The sequence below is a fragment of the Phoxinus phoxinus genome (genome assembly GCF_949152265.1).
Source record: "Phoxinus phoxinus genome assembly, chromosome: 6".
Lineage (NCBI taxonomy): Eukaryota > Metazoa > Chordata > Actinopteri > Cypriniformes > Leuciscidae > Phoxinus > Phoxinus phoxinus.
Window position 1 is genome coordinate 23,048,151 of NC_136881.1, and position 14,373 is coordinate 23,062,523.

Genomic DNA, 14,373 nt, shown 5'->3' on the forward strand with positions numbered 1-14,373 from the left:
TGTAGTCCAGAAAATATGGTAATATCGGCAACATTAAAAGAATGAGTAAAACATACCCAAATATATTAGTTAAGTTGCCGCAAATTGCGCATGAGCATGCGCCAACTTCAACGTACATGTGGGAATACGGAATTAAAATTCAACGTACGTCTTCCAGCGGGACTACAAAGTGTTGAGCTCCAGGTAGGTTTTTTTTTTGTTTTTTTTGTTTTTTTGTTATCGTGTTGATATAATATAACGCAAATGTTAACTTATTTGATGGTAAGATTTACCAAAAGATTAGTAATTTGTTCACTACTGTTATCTTGTGCCGATATAGGTAACAAAATGTTACGGATTTGAGGTTGGTCATTGATTTAGCGTTGATAGCGAAATTACAGGGTCCTTATACACCTGCAAATGCGAGTAAAAATCTACATTCATGAGTAAAATATTAACTGCCATTAGTGTTATGTAACATACATGGCTGAAATTAGTGAACAGAGACCAGCGCATTGCGTCTGTGTGATTGAGAGAGAGAGACTGTTGACGTCCTGAGGACAGGGTAACGTTAGGCCATCAAGGCAGAGAAAATAATAATAGCAGTAACTGTTCATGTGGTTTGCTGGATAATTATGGATAATGGAATAATGGATAATTGCTGGTTTCCTTGCATTTATATGAGGATATCTGTGTTAGAAGGGATCAAATCATAAAGTACTTTTATTATTGATATTATTTACGGAGATATATGATAATTATTGTGTGCCTTTCTGTTGGGTTCTTTCATTTATGGCAAAAACGGTTTGGTGTTAATAATAGGCATTCTTTTACATCAATATAGTTATGTTAAAATATTTAGGCAATTTGGGCGTGTTTTCGTATGGATGGGTTCGCGATGTGCTTAATTCGTTATCTATATCCTCCTTTACAAATATTTAACGTACACAAAATTGTTAATATATTATGCTGGCATATCACCTATAGCTTTAACTGCTGCTCTCCTCTTTTGATTTTGCATCATGCAGATTTAATTATGCATCATGCATCAATAGCAGTGTTGTTGTTTTTTAAGCAAGATGTAGCGTGATTTATGCCTAAATGCAGTTAATTTATGTCTTGATTAAATCTATAATCAAAAATGTATAATTAAAACATTTCTTACTTTCTTTTTCTTCCACAGAAATATCTTTATGAAAACATTTTAAGACCGTGTAATAAGAATATTATAAGTTCAGCCAGACTGTTTCATCCCATGAAGGCGTTTATTTTGAATGGGAAGTGTTATAATGTAAGTGGTAAAACTTTACAATAAGGTTTTATTTGTTAACTTTAGTTAATGCATTGATTAAGATGGACTATTAATGAGCAAAAGTATTTATTCATCTTTACTAATGGTCGTTCATTGTTCGTATTAGTTCACAGTGCATTATAATGTTAACAAATACAACTTTTTACTATAATAATTGATTGATAAATGCTGAAATTAAAATTAACTAAGATTAGTCAATGCTGTAGAAGTGTTGTTCATTCTTCGTTCATGTGATAAAGTAGTTAAAGTGATAGTTCACCCAAAAATGAAAGTTATGTCATTAATTACTCACCCTTATGTCATTTCAAACCTGTAAGACCTTCTTTTATCTTCAGAACACAAATAAAGATATTTTGAATGAAATCTAAGAGATTTCTCTCCCTCCGTTGACATTCTACAACTACCCCAATGACTCCTCAAAGATCATGAGATTGTAAAACTAATTCTTATGAATTAAGCAGTTTAGTTAAAATGTTCTGAATAGAAACGATAACTTTATATGATAAACATAAAATTTAGGGTGTAAACAGAGGATGTAATCCGATGTAAAGACATAGCCTCGGCCATGTCCATACCACAATGTCCAGCCGCAAGGGAGCTGGGTGTGTGAGGGAGAACCAAAGTGGACCGTGCGTCGTATCCTGAGACGCGAAGAGATTCACTTGTGCCTGGCCATAAACCCCCCAAATGTGCTCCACCACCTCAAAATTCCTTTGTTGAGGGAGGATGGCCTTTTAAATCTATCGTGACAAACCAGTCCTCAGATCTGATTTGAGTCACGATCTGTTTGAGTGCGAGCATCTTGAACTTGAGTTTCATGACTGCACGATACAACAGTACAGACGAAGATCTAAAATAGGACGCAACCCCCCATCCTTTTTCAGAACAATAAAGTAGCTGCTGTAAAACCCTGATTCTCTGTCGGGCGAGTACACCTGCTCTATAGCTCCCTTCCCTAATAGAGACTCTACTTATTGCTCCATTACCAGAGCCTGCTCGGGATGTACTACACGAGTAGCACCCCGTTGTAACGAGGTGGAGGAGAACGAAACTGGATTCTGTAACCTCTCTCTATTATCTGCAGTACCCATGGAGATATATTCAGCAGATTCTTCCACTCTGTCAGAAAATCTACTAAGAGTACCAGTCTCTCGAGACTGGCCTCTGGTGTTATTGTAACAGCCACTTCGGTGACCTGAAGCATCCTGGCAGGAAACAACCGAACTGACTGTTTTTGAACCCCTCTCAGAGGGTGCGAGTTTGACACAGTCTCGTGGTGACACTGAGCCATGTGCTCGCTGGAGACCGCTGTGCCCCGAGGCACCAAGGGTGGCGGGGTTGGCAGAACGGCCTCCTGAGGGCACCGAGGTGGGGCGGGCACCGTATACTGAGGTGTACACCGCTCCACCCCGGTCGGGGTTACCCTCAGAGGTCTGACACCAGTGGGATCAGGACCTTGGCCGAAGCCTTTTTCAAAAAAAAGTCCTCAGATCCATCTTCTGCTTTAAAGGCTTCTGTTGAGAATGCCATTCTGGTCCCCAATCTTTCTGATGGGGAGCACAGGAAATAACACTCTGCCTGTAAAAGGAGTTTGTTAATGGCAAGTGCTGCTCCGCCCAGCAGCCCCATTTACGAAGTTATAATCTCCAAACTCATTGTACACACGAGATTGAGAATCTTCAATTCCCTTAACCTGATGCTCAGCACATAATTATACCATTTAATTCCTCAAAATTAATGTAGTAAAAGATAAACCAGACAATTTACACGGACTGGATGAAATGCTGAACTTATACATGAATCTAACTAATGAAAGTCAGACAAGCAAATGTAAATGCAGCCCACTTATGTAATTCCTCAGAATCAAACAGCAAAAAATCAACCAGACAAGTTAATATAGTCTGAATGAAAGGCTGAAATACACTGTGTATCTCTTTAATCAATGCATTGCATTTGCATAACCACTGGATTCTTATTGCAGTCTTTTTTTAAATAAACAGTAGCATGGGGAAACTCCCGATAGTGAACACTAGTCGGTAATGTTCATAAATGAACGTAGCCAGTCCACTATTATTGTTATTGCATACCCCGTAATCTACGCACTGCCTCAGCACACGCAAGATCCGAGCCAAATAATCTTTATTGACTTTCTTCGCTCGAGAAGAAAGCCATCGGGAGCAGAGCTGAACTCTCCATAGTACAAATGTTACAAGTCGGGAATCTATGAATGAACACTGTTTTACTAGAGCTGACCGTGCATGCTCCTCTCCCAAACAAACAACACATGAATTGTGTGTGTCCCCACTCGTAATGAAGCGAGGGCAGGGAGGAACACACGATCCAAAGCTGTTTGCAATATTATATGCTTGTGGTTGGACATGCATCGATGCACAGCACCTCTACCTCCTCAGACAAACAAACAACACATCATGTGTATCCCCACCCGTAAAGAAAGAGGGCAGGGAGGAACACGTAATCTTGTTTTTTTCGCCATAATATCTATGCTTGAGACTGAAATAGTGACAGACAACAATAAATAAGACAGATAGTCTGTAACACTGAGCGCTTGCTGAGGCACAAAAGCTAGCGCGGTTCGAAACCGGATGTCCTTTATCCTTTCCTGGTCGTCATGCCACCCGCCCACTCTCGCCATTGGACTAGTTGACAAAAGTGCTTCAGACGCAATCACGCTGGAGCGTTCCCAAAGCGTCATCGATGCATCGCGATTTCATCAAAAATATTTTCACTTGTGAACGTAAGTCTTACAGGTTTGGAACGACATGAGGGTGAGTAGCCTAAATGATGACAGAATTTTCATTTTTGGGTGGACTAACCAATTAACTAATGTAACCTTATTGTAAAGTGTTATCACGTGAGTGATATGAAGTTGTATGTCGTTTTTTTTTTTATACCGGTATATATGTAGGTATATATATATATATATATATATATATATATATATATATATATATATATATATATATACCTACAATAATGTGTTACGTGTATAAAAATATATATATTTGTTTGTATCCATATAGCATGTCAGTCAATTGAGGTAAATGAGATCAGCCTCTGCTTTTATTTCAGATCCAGTGTCAAAATCATCGTCGCCACACATTACATCAAATTGCAGTATCTTATTGCTTGAAATAAAATAGTGTGAGAGAGATTTAAGACTGTTGATTTTAATGTATATTCTGACTTCCCATTATTTTTAAATGGAAAGTGTTGAAGAAGTTGTATGTAACGTGAGTCTAATGAATGTAAGAGGGCTCTTTTATAGTTCCTTTGTTAGTTTGATAAGTAAAGTAATAGTGAGATAATCCTGTTTCTGACCATTTTTAGGTAAATTTAACCATCTCTGAACAACTATGTTTAATTATTTCTATTGACTTTCAGTAGACAGACTTTTGCCTGCTTAACAATAGAGTAATTATTAAAACATTTTTACAAGTAATTAGCTGTGTAATGTATTGAGAAATATTAGACTCTAATGTTGTTTAGTGTCTCATAGCCATTAAATGTAGGTAGCCTACTCTTTACTCAAAAATATGGGATGAAATCTAACCAAAGTGAGTGCAAATTGTTACCTCAATTTTATTGAGTAGATTCTGCGTCAAACATGTTCCTGCCCCCACGGTCACAGCACAAAAACACTATTAATACTTAATTTTGGAAAAATACTATTATTATTTATATCAACTGGATTACTGTTAATGCAATACAATGAATGACAACTATCTGCGGTCTCCCAGTGGCTTACATTATTTACAGTTTAGTGTTAAGTGATTAATTTACACCAAAACAAAAGATAATGTGTTTGCCTTTGAAAACATTATTTTTGTCTTACATTTCATAGTGAGCTCAGACAACACTGCTGAAAATTCCAGCATAAACCAGCATGAATTCCATGCTGGTCCAGGCTGGTTTATGCTGGTTAGTGCTGTTCTAGCTGGTTGGTCAGCATTATAATGCTTCTCTCAAGCAAATCGGAGCTGGTGATGCTGGTTCACCAGCATGGTCTTTGCAGAGTGGAGTGTGAGTAGGCCAGTTGTCTGTATGCAAGCAGTGTTTTGGTGACAAGCATTGGTTTTGCTTGAATATTTCTATATGTAACATATCGATGTAAATTAATAACAAAATAATATTAGAACATATGATGTATTGTAATATATAATTATAACTTTAGATAATTGTTAGCTCATTCTAAAAGTAATACTGAAAAAAAATCTTTGTTATGATCATATTATTAATGAATATCATCTAAAGTTTGAAATAACAAAGTAAAAATTCAAACTGGTGAAACAGTTCAAAAGATCAAAGCATGTTATATTTATTTAATATTAGCTGAAAGAAGAACACGAAATCCTTTAATTTGAGACGGCCTTTTTTTCAGAGCATCATTACGTTGCAGCCGTGATGCATATGCAGCCTTACAAGAACGCAGCCGAGATGCATATGCAGCCTTACAAGAACGCAGCCGAGATGCATATGCAGCCTTACAAGAACGCAGTCTTCCATTTGAGAAGCACCCATATTTGTCATTAAATCATTCAAGAGATTTTTTTTCAAAAATGCTGATTCATCCAGTAATACAAGTGAATCATTCATTCAAACCAATTAAAAATAATAATAATAAATGTATTAAAATCAATTAAATATGTTTTTAAATAGGCAGGTTTGTTTAGTTGTCTATTCAGAATCAGGGACAATCGTAATCTCTATTTTAAACAAAAACATTTTGATTCTCAATTTATCCAGAATCGAGCAGCTCTATGACTTCAGAAGTGGAAAGCAAAGGAAATTTTCATATAGCACATGAAGGCAGCATAACAGCCGGGACTGTGTTTTTGCTTCACGGGGTATCCTCACTACTCACCCTTTCCTAAACCAACACCTGACATAATGAGGCATTGTATTTGCAGTAAGCAAAGGTTGAATAATTATTATTTGCCGTGATTGTCTTGCAAACAAGAATGTGTATTTCAATAGTTCATCTTTATGATGTTTTATTCATTGGTCAGTTCAGCTGCTGTCTTCATGAATTGTACTTATTCTGGAATTTCTTGTGCCAGAATTATAAATAGGTCCTTCTTAATTTGATGAGTAAATGTGAGTCTGTAAGTCTGTGATTTTTAGAATGTCACATAATTAGACTGGGTAAAAGGATTTGCTGTCATTTGAAGCCAATTAAAAATTAAAGCCATTTTATTCAGGCACAGTGCCAAAGTTTAATGTTAAGAGCCTCGGTTCAATTTCAGAGCCAAAGACAGCAACACAGCTTAAGCATCCAACCATGAAATCAATGCAGTTATTCTTCTTACTTAGGAAATGATGAGCTAATTTTTCTCTACACCACAGTCAACCCTATAAAACATAATAATTGTCCACAGTAACACTTCTTTGTTTAACCTTTTTGAATTATTTGTTTGTTCAATATCTGCATAATATAGCCTACTGTTCAGACAATACATTCTTATCAAGGCAACACTCTTGTATTTGAAAGGGCTTTAACATGGCTCCTGTAATTAACTCTATGACTATTGCTTCTGAAGAACATATACATGCATATAGATCCCAACAATTAACATAGATAAGTAAAAAAGGTGGGCTCTTAACATCACCCAACAACAAATAACTACCATTAAAGCTGCTGTCTGTAACTTTTGGCACTCTAGCGGTTAATAAACAGAACTGCATGCGTCTTGCGGAAGAACGTTGTAGCCGGAGCTACTTCTCTCTGTTTATGTCTATGACGAGTCACGTAGGTGACTACAACGCATCGAAACAGTAAGTACTGGGCTACTCCACAGTGGTATGACCCGTACCAGTCTAAAATAGTCAGAATATATACACTTATATGTGCACTGTAGTGATTCAGGATAAGACAAAAATATGGTTTGGAAAATGGATTCATGATGTACTCGCTTATTATATACATTTTGTAAAATTTGAACACAAAAAACAACAACAACTAAAAGTGTAACGGTCACCAGCTGGAGTGCCCTTGTGAGCCACCAGAGGGCACTTCACATGAGACTATCACTCACAACTACATCTCCCATACTCACTGCCCGGACTCATCATCACTTGTCACTGATCACATTCACCTGTACCTCATTCACTGATTGCATTCATCAGTGTCTCATCATCCTGTTAGTCTGTCTATTTATACCTTGTTCATTCATTCACTCACCGCGAAGTCTTGTTTTAGTGTCACACTGCATTTCTGAGCATTCTACTGGTTTTCTTGTCTCTTGGTTTTTGGATTTCTTGCCTTGTTCCCTTGTTCCCTGGATTACTCTTTTGCCTCTGACCCCTGCTTGTTTTGTGTGTTTGTTTGTACGAACTGCCTTCCTGTGTTTGACCCTGCCTGTTCTTTGGATTACCCCTTAATAAAGCTGTGTTTGGATTCTCCACCTTCGTGTCTCGGAGCAGTTCATGACAGAAGACTTCGCCACAAAATGGATCCAGCAGTTGTTAGCAACCAGGCCCTGAGGAAGTTCCTTTCTTCGGTGTTCCAAGATGGCCAGCCTATTGAGAGGTATGCGAGGGACTTTTTGTCTTGCTGTCATCTGGGAACGTTGGATGACACCCAGCTCATGGACCTGTTTTGGATGATGACGTTGCTCAATTTATGCCGGAGGACTATACCGGCTGGACCCTAGAAGGGTATGTCGACCTGGCCCTCTCCTTGAGCGGTACGGCATTTATTGTGGGCTTGGCTGATGAAACACCCTGCAAGCTCACAGTACTCCCAGAGCCCTCACCGCTGGCTGCGTCCAGTCCAGGGTCTTCACAATTCCACGTCCAGTCTGCCCAGCCAGAGTCAGTTCACGTCTCGCCCGCCCGGCCTGGGAATCGTCACTTCTTTCCAACCATCAAGCCAGCCACTGGATCGGTCTATGGACGTACAGGACCAGTTTCCAGCGTGGCCGATCCCCCGCTTATGTCTGCACGCGCTGCCAAGAGGGCCATTGTTCTAGGGTTTCGTCCTGCCGAGCCTACGCATCACGTCAGTCCTGCCGAGCCAGAGCCAGAGCTTCACGTCAGTCCTGCCGAGCCAGAGCCAGAGCTTCACATCAGTCCTGCCGAGCCAGAGCCAGAGCTTCACGTCACGTCTGCCCAGCCAGAGACCGTTCAAGAGTCTCGTCCCACCAAGACTGCCCTTACGTCTTTGTCTCCGGACAAGATGGCCGCCGCCGAGCCTTTGTCTCTGGACAAAATGGCCGCCGCCGCGTCGCCTGAGCCCTTGGACCTGATGGCTGCCCCGAGCCAGTGTCTCCGGACAAGATGGCCGCCGCCACGTTGCCTGAGCCCTCGGACCCGAGGGTCGTCGCCACGTTTCCTGTTCCTGAGACTGTGCCTGTTCCAGAGACTGAGCTTCACGTCACGTCAGCCGATCCAGAGTCTCGTCCCGCAAAGACTGAATCTGTGCTTGAGCCTGAACCTGAATCTGTTCCTATTTTTGAGCCTGTGTCTTCGGACAAGATGGTCGACTCCACGCCTGTGTCTTCGGACAAGATGGCCGACTCCACACCTGTGTCTTCAGATAAGATGGCCGACTCCACGCCTGTGTCTTCGGACAAGATGGCCGACTCCACGCCTGTGTCTTCGGACAAGATGGCCGACTCCACGCCTGTGTCTTCGGACAAGATGGCCACCGCATCCCCGGAGCCCGTTCCTGAGCCGGTGTCTGTTCCTGAGCCGGTGTCTGTTCCTGAGCCGGTGTCTGTTCCTGAGCCGGTGTCTGTTCCTGAGCCGGTGTCTGTTCCTGAGCCGGTGTCTGTTCCTGAGCCGGTTCCTGTTCTGTGGTCTCCCGAGGGGTCGTCTCCGCCCCGGCCGCCCGAAGGGTCGTCTCCGCCCTGGCCGCCCGAAGGGTCGTCTCCGCCTCGGCCGCCTGCACAGCCTGCTCCGCCCCGGTCGCCCGCACAGCCTGTGTCTCCAGGTCGTCTTCTGCTCCACGGCCCTGGCCCTCCATCCCGCCCCCGGGTCCGCCTCTGCTCCACCTCCCTCCTGGACAGTTTTTGGAGCCTCTGGAATCCGCTCCTTAAAGGGGGGGCTATGTAACGGTTATCAGCTGGAGTGCCCTTGAGAGCCACCAGAGGGCACTCCACATAAGACTATCACTCACAACTACAAAAATCCTGTCCATACTCACTGCCCGGACTCATCATCACTTGTCACTGATCACATTCACCTGTACCTCATTCACTGATTGCATTCATCAGTGTCTCATCATCCTGTTAATCTGTCTATTTATACCTTGTTCATTCATTCACTCACCGCGAAGTCTTGTTTTAGTGTCACACTGCATTTCTGAGCATTCTCCTGGTTTTCTTGTCTCTTGGTTTTTGGATTTCTTGCCTTGTTCCCTGGATTACTCTTTTGCCTCTGACCCCTGCTTGTTTTGTGTGTTTGTTTGTACGGACTGCCTTTCTGTGTTTGACCCTGCCTGTTCTTTGGATTACCCCTTAATAAAGCTGTGTTTGGATTCTCCACCTTCGTGTCTCGGAGCAGTTCATGACAAAAAGCCAGCAAACAGTGATTCTATATTACCACATAATTTATTTATGCTGCAGCAGTGATGGGTCCAAATAGCCAGTGGCAAGCGAGGAAGGTTAAGATGATTCTAAAGGCCCTGAACAGACAGGGGCCCCAGCAGAACCAACAACCCTCGAATGATCTTGTGATTTAAATAGCCAGTTTGTGCAATAATGTCTGCTCTAAGACGTGATGAAACAAGATATGTGTGGGCTCCCCCTTAAGACACTGAGTGATTTATCTGAAAATGCCGCACTTCACACTCCAATCAGGTAGTTGGCAAGAGATGGTGAAGCCAATATCAGGATCAGAAATAGAAAAAGTAACAGGAGAGGAGAGGAGTGAGCAAGACAGAGAAGACAGCAAGTCAGAGGAGCGTGAGAGATTTGTTAAATATTATCAGAAAATATAAATGATTACTCTAAACCTTTCATTGTGGAATTTAAAAAGACATGTTTTGAGAAAAGCACTCATTTCACATAAATAAATAAATAATAAATAAATAAAGTGGGGTAATACGCCTCTCTCCGAATAGTCAAATAGTCAATAGTTCAAACATTCAGAAAATTATATCTCCATACTAATGCATTATCATTGCAACTGTATAGAAATAGGTAAAACACTACACGGACATTTGTGATATTAAAATAACTATATTAAATGATCACATTAAACTAAACAAGCTATCCATTGGCATTCTCATTCATCTCACAGTTCTGAGCCAATCATTTGAGCAGCAAGTGCAATGTGACTAACGACTCTAGAGACTCTAGAGAAAAAGACATGGCGTCATGGCAATGATAATGGCAGCTTGATAATACACACATGCAGTCCCAAGGCATTTACTAGCAACTACAATGTCCTCTTATTATAATAAGCAGCATTTTTTTTCATAAAGTTGCTAATAATAATTTGCGAGTCGTGGGTTGCGGTTTTATTGGGCTTTTTTTCCAGATTTAGCAGTTGTCAAATATCCCCACACAGTTCGACCCACACTCTACATGATGTCATTATTAATTGCCATAGTTTGTCTTATTTCCTAAGATGTTTCTACCTTTCTCTGCTCCTCCCCTCTCCAAAACGAAACGAGAGAGAGAGAGAGAGAGTATTCAATGATTTCGATGTCCAGTTGTACATGTGAAGCATGTTTTTTTGATTGATTGATTGATTGATTGATTGATTGTTTATACCTCTGCTAGTGACTACACTGTGACATGGTAAAAATTGTGCTGTTTAAAAAAAAATGCTGCTTACAAAAAACAATTTCTCAGAATAAACTGATATTTCTGTCAGTGGGGTAAGATGATTTTTGCAGCCAGATGGTTTATTTACGTCATCTACCAAACAGTGGGATTTCTCCAGTCAGAGAATCTGTATATCTAATTAGTTCATTACAATCCTGTAATTACCATTTCTGATTCATATTTATATATCAACTAAAACCACTCCAAATGAATGCTCATGCATGAATCACTGTCTTGCCAACTGTATGCCACCACATTTCATAATTTACACTGTTGTAAGTCAACACATCAGAACTCTCTCAAATGAGAATCTCCCCACCTTTTCAAAGAGCAAAACCACCCGATTGAGTGAGTCGTCATCGTCTGGATCCATAAATTAGAAAAAGGTGACTGAAATGCTGTAGTAGTTTCGTAAGCAGTGGTAAGAAACTGCTAGGGGTGTGTGTGCATAAAAATGTAATCAAATGTAATAATTTTTATTCCCAGCTGTTTTTTTTGTTGTTGTTTTTTTAGGTTTATCAATGTCAAGTTGGATATATCCAATTATAGATGTTGGAAATTAACAGACAGAATAAGTAGTCAGAAGGTCCTTGCGGGCAGTTTCTGCTACCAAACTAACACTCCCCCTGACTTGTGTCACTATGATTCATAACCTTGCACAAACATTTAAAACAAAATTGTTATTTAGAAATAGGATCAGCATTCTCATGCCCGCCAGTCATTCTAGGGGTCAGGGTTTTGAAGTATAGTGACCATATACCCATGATTATTTGTCCACGTTATAATACCACATTTGTATGTTCAAAGATTATTATGATGATGAAGTGAGCTGAAAAATGCAAAGAGCATTCTTAGGGTTTAACACTAACCATTACCTCTGACATTCTTGAAGTTCTTAAAATAATTTGAAACTATTTATTCAAAAATTATTCAAAATACAGTGGTTATGTTAAAGATACTGGTGTACTATTTAAAGAAAATAAACACATTTTAATGAGCATTAAAAAAAATTAACACACAAGGAAAACAAGCTGCTAAAGTTTTTCTTCTTCAATGCGTCTATACAGCAGTATAGTGGTTGCTGGGGCGTAGTAGCTTTTGGAATTATTTCATTAATGTTCAGGCACGCTGTTATAGCTATAAAAATAATAAATAATTTGTTTTAGAGAAAATACCATTTTTACCATCAGCAAAGCGTTTCATTTCATATTGTTTTTCACACATAAACTGGCTCCTTATACCGTCAAAACGTAATTTAACTCAGAAATGTAAATAACAACAATACAAATAAATAAATATGCAACAGATAAAAAACAAGACAATAAAATTACACGCAAACGTTGAGATGCATTGGTTTTTCCTCACCTTTTGGTCGTATGGGCTTGAATTTCTGAATTATTGACGCATTGCTACAGGTGGCGTTAACTTCCACGCTTAACGCAGAGCTGTTCATGCTGAAATTGCCAGGAGTTCTTGAGCATTCCCAAAACGGGTTCTGAGTTTCATTCATTCTCTGTGAATCCATAGTCAAAACAGCCCGCGAGAACTGGTAGAAATATAGCTTCCTAAATCACTGTAAAAATATATTAATTAACGATATTGAATTCAATGCATATTTAAATGTATATATATATGTATATCTATAGTTTTTTGCCATGAATTAGCAAAAGGCTCCTAAAGCGTATGTATCACTACGCGCGGAAATATTCTGCACACCAATTGCCTGCATCTGCGCGCGCCTCTGTGAGAGAATGCCCTGTGCGCGTGAAACTCTATCACTGGAAAGCGCGCTGTAGCTCTGATGAGCGAGCCGCGTGGGTAGACTGTTCTAAGAGTGTTAGCACAGAGGGTGGGGTGATTGTAGGACGGGAGGGAGAATTACAAGAGTAACATACTCACTCTCAGTCAACAGTTAACAGTGCGCCTCAAACTAGTGTATCTTGGCTAATGTAAATCCTATGTCGTCCTCCAGTGGATGTCTTGTGTTACTGCTTGTTGATTATCAAAAGGAATTCGAAGTTAGAGCTTCAGGGCTCTTAAGCAAAAGGCTTTCACGAGATTACCTTTTTTAAATAATATTTTTTAATAGTAATAATATGTTCTAATAGTAATTTTGCAGTGTGTCTGATCTTGTGATGTCTCTCTTTGTGAGCTTTAGTTGGGGTGGCTGAAAAAATGCAACTGTATGCACAACTGCCAGCCTGCATGGAGAGGTTCCTAAGACTCCAGAGACACCAGCAGCTTCAAATACCTGTTTTTTATAGCTGCCCTTTTAATACAATTAATTTGTTTGATAGAAACTTCATCTGAATGAGTTCTTCTGTGCTGTAAATCACTCCCAAATATGTTGACAGTTATATCATCTCTATTCAGTTTTCGCAAATATCAGTTGTTCCATGCGTTTTGCAAGACTAGGCCATTTCATGTTTTTCATCTTCAGAAAGATCCTTCTTCCTCCCCATGTTGCATGAGAACTGTGACTTACTTAATAATGTGAGGCTGCTCACATCACGTCCGCCGATCCAGAGACTGTTCACATCCGCCGATCCAGAAACTGTTCACGTCACGTCCGCCGATCCAGAGACTGTTCACGTCACGTCCACCGATCCAGAGACTGTTCACGTCACGTCTGCCGAGCCAGAGACTGTTCACGTCACGTCCGCCGAGCCAGTGTCTCCGGACAAGATGGCCGCCAACGAGGCAGTGTCTCCGGACAAGATTGCTGCCGCCGAGCCAGTGTCTCCGGACAAGATGGCCGCCGTCACGCCGCCTAAGCCCTCAGCAGAGATGGCCGCCGCCACGCCTGAACCTGAGCCCTCAGCAGAGATGGCCGCCGCCACGCCTGAACCTGAGCCCTCAGCAGAGATGGCCGCCGCCACGCCTGAACCTGAGCCCTCAGCAGAGATGGCCGCCGCCACGCCTGAACCTGAGCCCTCAGCAGAGATGGCCGCCGCCACGCCTGAACCTGAGCCCTCAGCAGAGATGGCCGCCGCCACGCCTGAACCTGAGCCCTCAGCAGAGATGGCCGCCGCCACGCCTGAACCTGAGCCCTCAGAAGAGATGGCCGCCGCCACGCCTGAACCTGAGCCCTCAGCAGACATGGCCGCCGCCACGCCTGAACCTGAGCCCTCAGAAGAGATGGCCGCCGCCACGCTGTCTGTTCCTGTTCCTGAGCCGGTGCCTGTTCCTGAGCATTACCCCATAGCCGCCCTACGTTATTCCACTGCATTTCTGAGCGTTTCCTTTGTTGTCATTGGTCCTGGTTTTCCCGTTCCTGCCTCACCCTCTGGA

The 14,373-nt window shown here is 41.3% G+C and overlaps 1 protein-coding gene across 1 annotated transcript in view; it reads right to left on the reverse strand.

Annotated features, from left to right (window-relative positions):
• Nucleotides 1-12,881, reverse strand: part of cckbra (cholecystokinin B receptor a) — a 48,111-nt gene extending 35,230 nt beyond the window's left edge. The window contains exon 1 of the mRNA XM_079615224.1: nt 12,448-12,881. Within this exon, the coding sequence (XP_079471350.1) occupies nt 12,448-12,607 (160 nt within the window). The 5' untranslated portion in view covers nt 12,608-12,881. The remainder of the gene's footprint in view (nt 1-12,447) is intronic.
• Between the last annotated feature and the right edge of the window lie 1,492 nt (nt 12,882-14,373).